This window comes from Lathyrus oleraceus, chromosome 1 (assembly GCF_024323335.1).
Source record: "Lathyrus oleraceus cultivar Zhongwan6 chromosome 1, CAAS_Psat_ZW6_1.0, whole genome shotgun sequence".
Taxonomy (NCBI): Eukaryota; Viridiplantae; Streptophyta; class Magnoliopsida; order Fabales; family Fabaceae; genus Lathyrus; species Lathyrus oleraceus.
The window spans coordinates 400,438,403-400,448,893 of record NC_066579.1 but is presented as its reverse complement, the minus strand read 5'-3'; the positions used below and the strand labels follow the sequence as shown (position 1 = coordinate 400,448,893).

The following is a 10,491-nucleotide window of genomic DNA, read 5'->3' as shown; positions in this document are numbered from 1 at the left end:
TGCAAAGGCTATTGGGAAAATATTAGAATTTCCATCTTGTGCGACCGCCATCAGTAACGATCCTTTGTATTTCCCATACAGCCAAGTTCCATCGACTTGAATAAGCGGCTTGCAGAATGTGAAACCGATGATGCAGGGACGGAATGCCCAGAAAAGTCTATGGAATATTCCATTACCTTCTAGACGAGTTCCGTCAGGGGATTGTGCCGGCAAGGTCTCCATTATAGAAACCGTCCCAGGTGAATACAAATGTAGTGCAACCAGGTAGCGCGGAAGTTGTTTGTATGATTCCTCCCAATTACCGTATACCAGTTCAATTGCCTTGGTTTTCGCTAACCAAGCCTTTCTGTACGACGATGTATATTTGAAAACAGGAACACAATGGGAGATAATAGTATTGACCTTGAGTGACGGGTCAGCTTCAACAAGAGGTATTATGGAATGGCAGATCATATCATGGCTAAGTTTGCGATGTTCCTGTGCCATGTTTGTGTTGACGCAAGTGTGAGCTTGAGAAATGGACCCTATCACCCACGCATTATGTTTCTTCTTGTACGATGCCATCAACCTATACCCACACTCCGGGTTTTTGCATAAAATAACGTATCTTTCAGGGTTTGATTTGTTAACATCGTAGTCAACACAGTTTTTCAAGTGCCAGTTTTTTTATTGCTAACAGACACTCTTCCTTGGTCCGAAATTGGTCACCCTTCTTTAACTCCTCATCAGACCTCATATATGGGTTGTAGAACATATCTGACGAGGGCTCATCCTCGCCCAAGTTAAGGATTGTGGAGTGCACAGGCGGTGAGTAGCGTTGCGCTATAGGTATTTGTACTTGGTCTTCGTCTTCGGAATCACGGTTCATCAAGTCATCAACCACGTCTTCTGCATCATCAACCACATCGTCTTCAACGGGGTGTTCAACATCTTGTTCGTCATCAACCACATGATCAATAACCTGTGACTGAATATTCTTAGTTGGTTGAAATTGTTCCAAGACAATGTACAACACTATATAATCGTAACCATAATACTCATGGTTACGAAACATGTATTGTGCCTCCATGTCATTTTGAATTAATGACTTATAAAACCTGACTGAGTTATTTTCAGAATAAAAAGGTTGTTGATAAAAAATTTAGGACACAGGTTGTCTCAGTTTGGACTCAATCTTTTTTTTTCAGATAAGAGAAGTCAGCTCCTCTATTTAGACAACAACGCGCCTAACATTTTTGCATGCAACACATCCACCAAGCCTTCCCCTAGACAAGGCAAGTGCAATCTAACCTGTACCAATGCATGCTAACCTATCCACCTAGCCTGCAAGATTCTCACGCATGCCTATCCATCAAAGTCATATCCACCTAGCCTGCAAGATTCTCACGCATTCCTACATACACGAATTCAATTGTGATGCATGCGTTAGACATGTCACATTTTTGCATGCAACACATCCACCAAGCCTTCCCCTAGACAAGACAAGTGCAACCTAACCTGTACCAATGCATGCTAACCTATCCACCTAGCCTGCAAGATTCTCACGCATGCCTATCCATCAAAGTCATATCCACCTAGCCTGCAAGATTCTCACGCATGCCTATCCAGCTCCACCTAGCCTGCAAGATTCTCAGACAAGACAAGACTTCAATGTATTCGCCACCTAGAGTGGCGAGTTCATGTCTTATCCTGACCTACTGATGCATCCAATAGACGTGTCAAAATTATTACATGCATGCAGCTCCACCTAGCCTGCAAGATTCTCAGACAAGACAAGACTTCAATGTATTCGCCACCTAGAGTGGCGAGTTCATGTCTTATCCTGACCTACTGATGCATGCAGTAGACATGTCTTATGTGAAGACATGCATGCAACTCCACCTAGCCTGCAAGATTCTCAGCCAACTTTGCACGCGTTACTCCTTCCCAAATTTTTGCATGCGTTACACGTGTCCAATTTTTTTACATATTCATACAATTTGAATACGGTTATAAATAGCAGGTCATTCTTGAAAATTTTCATCATCCACTAACACTTTTTTTCAGAGAACACCGGCGAAACTTTTCATCAACAAACCTATGTTCTACACTGCAATCATGTATCTTCTTACCATGGGCCAAGAACACAGAGGCACTAGGGCGAACATTGCCTCATTCGTAAGTTTTTCTTGAACATTGCCTCTTTTGTATGTTTATAATTTATTTTTTAAAACTCCAATCTAATGATTGTTTATATTGTTTGTTTTTAAAGGATCCCAAGAAATTTCGTCAACGTTCACACCCTATGGCTTATCCAGACCCATGGTGCGTACCTTACATAGAGCGTGCGGGGTTCGGTCATGTTATACATGTGGTAAATGCCACAATTGATGTGAAATTTATTCTTGCTTTGTGTGAACGTTGGAGACCAGAGACACACACTTTTCACCTACCAACTGGTGAATGTACCGTCACACTAGAGGACGTGTACATGCTTTTGGGTCTTCGAATAGATGGTAAGCCTGTGACTGGAAATGTTCAACAGCCCAACGAACCATGTGTTCAAATGTTGGGCGTAGATCTGGTCGAGGGTGAGGGATCTGCGAAAGCAAGGGGCCAGGGTATTAAACTATCGAGCCTCCAATTCTACCACGACGCTATAATTTTGACTGAGGATTCGTCCGAACAAGAAAAAATAATAAAAACAAGGTTTTACATTATGTTATTATTTGGAAACTTGCTATTTCCCGAAGGCACGGGAAATAGCATAAACTTTATGTACTTGAGTTTGCTCGAGGACATAGATAGAATAAGCACGTATAGTTGGAGTTCTGCTGTATTGGCTTTCCTATATAGCTCTTTGTGTAAAAATGCACAAAATGACCACTATACATTTTCTGGATGTGCTTTTTTGCTCCAAACATGGGGGTGGTGGAGATTGCCGAGGCTAGCCCCCGAAAATCCTAACGTCTACTCCTTCCCCTACGCAACTAGGTAAATTTATGATGTTATTTCATTTTGTATACTTATTCTATAAATATTTGTAAATAATATTATTTATCTTTTTTTGTTTAGGTTCATTGCAACCGGACTAGATTACAGTCTTATCCCGAAAAATAAAATAATATTTTATCGTCAACTCTTGGATCGTCTCCGAGCACAAGATGTATTACCACTAAATCATTCATCTTCTAACTAATTTATTAATATCAAGCATTCTCAATAAATAACATATTTATTTTTTTTATTTGCAGTTTATGTGGAGACCATATTTGGGATTGAAACATCAACCCAACCCCGAAGATGCAGTTGTTTGGACAGCAAAAACGGTTATCATGCGGTTCACCACTGTGGAGATGCACCAAAGTGACCGTGTCAAACTGCAATTCGGAATGCATCAAGAAATCCCAGGCCCCCCAATGTCTTTGGAACCTTGGCATCTTAAAAAAGTCAGCCACCAATGGTACGCCCAAAATTGGAAGGCATTTGCAAAGGAGTTCCGTAAAATGTGGAAAGAGCGTGCCCACTATGTTCTACAATTTCCGGTGGCGCCCAACGAAATGAAGCCGACAAGGGAATATGTGGATTGGTATAGAGCAAATACAAATCCAGAAATGATTGTGTCTGACCCGTTCTATTTGGACGATCCCCGGATGCAACAACCATATTTCCAACAACAACAACCACCACAATATTCCCAACAACAACAACCACCACAATATTACCAACAACAACTACCACCACCGTATTACCAACAACAACCACCACAACACATGTCCACCCCCCAACCAAATCAACACTACATACCACAAACTCAACCCCAATATCATGAAGATTACCAACACCAACCTCAACATTCCCACCACCATCAACAGTCCCAACACCTACCACAAACTCAATCCCCCCACCAACACCAATCCCAACACTTCCATCACGACGATGTCCCGGGCTCTTCCAGTCCTCCACTTAGCCCCGACACAGGTATACAAGAGGATTACCAACAAGACTACTACACACCACAACAGACATTGTTCTTTAGCCAACCCGATTCAACCCTCAACTACCAAAGGCCACATTTCGAGGGCGCACCCAACAGGAGTCAGTTTGTCCCACCGAGACAAAGCTTTGAGGGCGCAGAGGGCACCCGCCTTTCCTACAACATTGAAGGGACTTCGACCCAACCACAACGGCAAATGGCAAGGGGACTAGGGGTGGGAATAGGGAAGCACCACCACCACGTGAGCCGTCTAGACGAGTAGTTAGACCTCCCCCGTGCGGATCGTACCAGGGACCGCATAATATGTAAAAAATCCCAAATTAATAATGCATTTTGATTAAACTTTATAATATTTGTCCTGTGTATTATTTTAATATAAATATATTGTGTTTATATATATCTTGTGTATTTTACAAATATATACATAATATTATTTATTTACATGTATATAAATTAATATATTTAATCATTTATAAATAATATTATTTAGTTATAAATTAAATTAATATATATAAATTAATATATATATATATATATATATATATATATATATATATATATATATATATATATATATATATATATATTGTAAATAATATTATTTATATATATGTATTAATATAAATTAATATAATTTATAATAAATATAAATTAATAAATTTAAAATAAGTTAAAAAAGATTTAAAAAAATTAAAAAAATAATTAAAAACATATTAAAAAAGTTATAAAAAAAAGCAAGAAATAAAAATAAAAAATAGGTGTAAGTGCCACTCCTAGTGGCGACTTGCCCTTCAATTAAGGGTAGGCGTCATCTAGGGTGGCATCCATGTGTATGTTAGGGCACAAATATGTTCATTTTTGTAATATTTTTGAAATAAAGATTTTTTTTGATTTTTTTTATTTTAAAATTGATTATTTTAAAAAAATCTTCTGCACGTGGTGCTCTAAGCTCCCAAAACAAAAGCAAAAAACAAGATTATTAAAATACCATTAAATTTCACGACATAGTCTAGTCCAATGTTAGGCGCGTTGTTGAAGTTTCAACCCAAAATGTCAAAGAAACGAGTATACAACATGTTAATCCTTCTTTTATAAAAACCGCACGCATTCACTACAACGTAACTCACAAAAACTAAACATTCCAATGGCAAAACCAATACTATTTTCTCTCTCTTTTTTCCTTCTAACTGTTTTCTATACATCCTTAGCAGCACCACCTGCATCAGAATCTTTCTACACAACTTTCCTTAACTGCCTCAAACAAAACAACACAGATCCATCTATCTCCAACATTGTTTTCCCACAATCAAACCCTTCCTTTTCCACTGTCCTTCAAAACTACATCCGTAACGCGCGTTTCAACACATCCTCAACTTCCAAACCATTAATCATTGTTACTCCAAAACAAACCTCTCATATTCAATCCACAGTTATCTGCGCTAAAACAGTTAACGTTCAAATCAAAATCAGAAGTGGGGGCCATGATTACGAGGGTATTTCTTACATCTCAAACCAATCACCCTTTATCATCCTTGATATGTTCAATCTAAGAACAATCAATGTTGATATACAAAACGAAGTTGCTTTTATTCAAGCTGGTGCTACTCTTGGTGAAGTTTATTATAGAATTTACGAAAAGAGTAAAGTTCATGGCTTTCCTGCTGGTGTGTGCCCAACTGTTGGCGTTGGTGGTCACTTTAGTGGTGGAGGGTATGGTACCATGTTGAGAAAATATGGTCTTTCTACTGATAATATCATTGATGCTGAAATTGTTGATGTTAAAGGAAGGCTTTTGAATAGGAAATCAATGGGAGAAGATCTTTTTTGGGCTATAAGAGGTGGTGGTGGTGCTAGTTTTGGTGTTGTTTTATCTTATACTGTTAAATTAGTATCGGTTCCTGAAACTGTTACTGTTTTCAGAATTGAGAAAACTTTGGAACAGAATGCCACTGATCTCGTTGTTCAATGGCAACAAGTTGCTCCAACTACTGATAATAGACTTTTCATGAGGCTTCTCTTGCAGCCTATAAGTTCCAAGACTGTCAAAGGAACAAAAACTCTTAGAGCTTCTGTTGTTGCTTTGTTCCTCGGAGGCGCCGAGGAACTAGTGGGAATTCTAGGTAAAGAATTCCCACTTTTAGGATTGAAGAAAACAGATTGTCTTGAATTGAGTTGGATTAATTCTGTTCTTTGGTACAACAACGCCAACGAATTCAAAAACGGTGCGAAACCGGAGAGTCTTTTGGATAGGAATCTGAATTCAGCGAGTTTCGGGAAGAGAAAATCTGATTATGTTCAGAAAGCTATTCCAAAAGATGGATTGAATTTGATATGGAAAAAGATGATTGAGTTAGGAAAAGTTGGATTTGTTTTCAATCCTTATGGTGGAAGAATGGACGAGATTCCGGCCGACGCGACGCCTTTTCCTCATCGTGCCGGGAACTTGTTCAAAATTCAATTTTCAGTGAATTGGGATGATCCAGCACCTAATGCTACATTGAATTATTTGAATCAAGCTAAGAGTCTTTATAGTTTCATGGAACCTTATGTGTCAAAGAATCCAAGAAGTGCTTATATAAACTATAGAGATCTTGATATTGGGATCAATAGTTTTGGTAAGAATAGTTATGAAGAAGGTAAAGTTTATGGTGCTAAGTATTTCAACAATAATTTTGATAGGTTGGTTAAGATTAAAACTGCTGTTGATCCTGATAATTTTTTCAGAAATGAACAAAGTATTCCTGTTCTTGCTGGAAAGGTTTAGATTTGAGAATCAATCAGTTGTAAAGCATATTGTGCTTATTTTATGTTGTTCATTAGTACTTTTTTGTTCTAACACAAATGATTGGATTTGAAAATATAATATACACAAGTACTTTTTTTCTTCTTATTTTAATTGTTTTGGTTTTTGTTGTTGTTGTTCTGATCTCACATTTAGATGAAAAATCATGATATGAATTGGTCTCTTTAAATGCAAAATATTAAAAAAAAAACATTTAACTCTTACACTTGAGATTAGAATCTGAGCACTGGGATATATAAAAATTTCATATGACTTGTTTTGGAAGTAAGTTGAAAAAATGGTTAAAAGAGATTAGTTAACAAAGAAATATAGTATGAATGCTTAGATTATTGTCGGCAATTGCGTGTGAGATAGGTAGGGTCGTGGAAGTTTCTGTGTCTTTCATGGTGGCTTCATTTTGTGGCTATTATTTTAAACCTTTTTTTTAGTCTTTGAATATTCTCGTGATGTTGACCTCTTAATAATTTGATGCTTGAGTTCTGCTTGGATTATTAAATACTACTTCCATTTGTCGTTGTGATTGGTATTATCTTTTAGAATAATAAATATTTAGACTTTAGTTTTCCAACCGTCATATTTTTTTCTTTTTGTATCACATTAATGATATAGAAAAATATTGTTTGTTTTATTTTTTTAGTCCTTTATATTATATTACATTTATTTTTTTAATAATTTGTATTTTGTTTCGTGGCTTTATAATTATGGGAAATATTAGTGTTGTTATGAAAGTATTGTCACAAGGAATGTATGTGGTACTAGTTTTTATAAAAGGAATTATTTTTTATTAGTATGAACTAGAAAGTCATGAGAAGGATGGTCAAAATGACAATGGCAAGTATTATAATTTGCTGATGATGGAAACATTAACATTGTTGTTAAAATGGTTAGGGTTATGGATTTAGAGAGATGAAAATGTGAGTAAGTGCAATCATTGATGTAACTCAGCTATACCAAATCATCATCCATGAATGGCTACCATGTATGATGCATTTTTTGAAATCAAATTTGATGTGACCGTCGAGGAAAGAAGCAAACTTAGGTATTCAGACCAAGTTGGTATAAAATTCAAGTATATAAAGGACAATGTTAACATAAAAATCAAGTGAAAAATGAGTAGTGTCTGGGTAATTAGTGGTGATAGTGGAACCATTGGGAGTTTGATAAAAATGGTTTTAATTTGAAGTAAAGTTTTGAAAACAAATTTGGAGCGGCAAACATGATCAATGGCCATGGTGTCACATATCCAATTATCACTACCATTACGATGAATAGAGTTAAAAGGAGGTATGAATACTTGTAGGTGAATGTATGGATGAATTTAGGTTACGAAAATTTGAAGAAGATAGTTGAGGGGAATTTTGTGGTAGTTCAAGTAAAGTCTTTTCTCAATTAGGAGAGTTAAGCTTTCTCATTCGTTAGCATGAATTTTAGCTGTTGATAGATAAGATGAAGATGAAAGAAAGAGAGAAAAGAAAGAATAACGAATTTTCATTACTCTACTAAAACGATTACAGTAAAATGGTTGCACACACACTGCAATCGCACTGCTTTGTTGTGTATAGACTGTTATATTACTTAATGACTAAGCACACTACTACTTATATACACAAACAATAATGTTACATAGGCAAAATACTAAAATACTGAATTACCCTTCAACATCATTCCTTAATTTAGGATTTAACTAATCAAAACTAATAACACCAATTTCATCCCTCAAGTGGAGAAATTGATCAGTCTTGATCGTTTTCGTCAGAACATATGTCAGCTGTTTATTAGTGCTATAGTGCATAACTTCTAGCACTTCATTCTGAACCTGACTTATCAGAAAATGATACTTAGTCTCAATATGTTCACTTCTCCCATGTAGTAATGGGCTCTTGGAAAGATTGATTGCAGACTTGTTATCAATCATCAACTTCAGAGACTTGTTTACCTTGATCTTCAGATCCTGTAGTAAATTCAGAAGGCAAACAGCTTGACATGCAGCCACAACACCTACAATATATTCAGCTTCACAGGTTGACAAAGCAATAATTGATTGCTTCCTGGAACACCAAGAAATAAGACCTTCCAGATACTTAAACAAATATCCAGAAGTACTTCTTTTGTCAACTCTGTCTCCACACCTATCAGAGTCTAAGTAACACCTCAACTCTGAATTAGTCTTTTTTCTAGAAGGGAACAAAACTCCATACTTTATAGTTCAGAGTTCCTTAATATACCTCAAAATTCTGACAACAACTTGGTAATGAGACCACTTCGGTTTACTCATGAACCTAATAATCATTCCAACTGCATAGCAAATGTTAGGCCTGGTATTACATAAATACCTCAGAGATCCAACCAACTGCTTGAAAGTTATGGCATCTACATCATCACCTTCAGAATCAGAATCCAATTTGTGATTTATTTCTGACGGTGGGACAACATCCTTACAATTCAGTAGGTCAAATCTCTTCAGAAGCTCAACTTCATACTTCAGCTGATGCAAAATGATACCCTTCTCAGAGTACATAAACTTCATCCTTGGTAAATACGTCATCTTTCCTAGATCGGTTATCTTAAACTCATTCATCATCACCTTCTTGAACTTAGCTAGCTCATGTTCACAACTTCCTGTTAGAAATATGTCATAAATATACAGACACACTTGAATCATATTGCCTTCAGATGTATGTTAAACATAAACGCCATACTCCATCTCACACTTTCTAAATCCTTGGAGCTTGAAAAATGAATAAATCTCCAGATTCTAAGCCCGAGGAGCTTGTTTCAGTCCATACAAGGCTTTATGCAACTTGTACACCATCCCTCCCTGATTCTTTTTCTCAAATCCAGAAGGTTGTGACACGTATACCTCTTCTTGCAATGAACCGTTTAGAAATGCATATTCCACATCTAAATGCATCAGAGACCAATTCATGTTAGCAGTTATCGCAATCACCAATTTGATTGTCTCATGTCTCGCTATAGGAGCAAACACTTCAAAGTAGTCTAACCCAGGTTTCTGTAGAAAACCTCTTGCCACTAACCTTGCTTTATGTTTTCCAGTTGATCCATCTGGATTCATTTTCACCTTGAAAATCCATCTGCTGCTGATTCCTTTCTTATCCTTTGGAAGCTCAGACAACTTCCAAGTTTTGTTTCTTTCAATAGCCTAAAGTTCTTCTTTCATGGCCTTCAACCACAATTTCTTGTTGACCGCTTCTGCTGTACTCACTGGTTCAGAGTCTACTAACATGGCACTTTAAATGACTTCACCTTCAGGGTCTACTTCAGTATCTTGCAGCATGTCAAACTCTGCAAACCTTCTTGGTATGCTTCGGATTCTTTGTGGCCTCTGAACTTGTACATAATCTTATATGGACACTGGAACAGTATCAGACACTGGAACCCCATAAGTACCACCTTTAGAGGCATGACCTCCTTCAGAGTCTAGAATATTCCCAAAGTCTGGTTCTCCACCAGAGTTTGAATCACCATCAGAATCTGAATCATAATCACATTCACCTTCAGAGTTAAAATCACCTTCAGAGTCAGAGTCACCTTCAGAATTATTTTCTGATTTTGACTCATCTTCAGAACCTTCAGATTCTGAAGTATCTTCAGAGGTTAACTCTACACCCGATTCAGATTGAGATTTCTAATCTCACGCTTCTGATTCCTTCACAATGAAATCTCTTCTGAATTCAACCTTCTTAGTGACATG

The 10,491-nt window shown here is 36.9% G+C and overlaps 1 protein-coding gene across 1 annotated transcript; it reads left to right on the top strand.

The window, feature by feature from the left end:
• The first annotated feature begins 5,081 nt into the window (after window positions 1-5,081).
• Window positions 5,082-6,866, top strand: LOC127074978 (berberine bridge enzyme-like 21). The gene has a single exon (XM_051016409.1). The coding sequence runs from the start codon at window positions 5,121-5,123 to the stop codon at window positions 6,738-6,740; it is 1,620 nt and encodes a 539-aa protein (XP_050872366.1). The 5' UTR covers window positions 5,082-5,120; the 3' UTR covers window positions 6,741-6,866.
• The last annotated feature ends 3,625 nt before the right edge of the window (window positions 6,867-10,491 follow it).

Coding starts and splice junctions, on each gene's coding strand:
- LOC127074978 (XM_051016409.1), top strand. CDS start 5,121: ATGGCAAAACCAATACTATTTTCTCTCTCTTTTTTCCTTCTAACTGTT.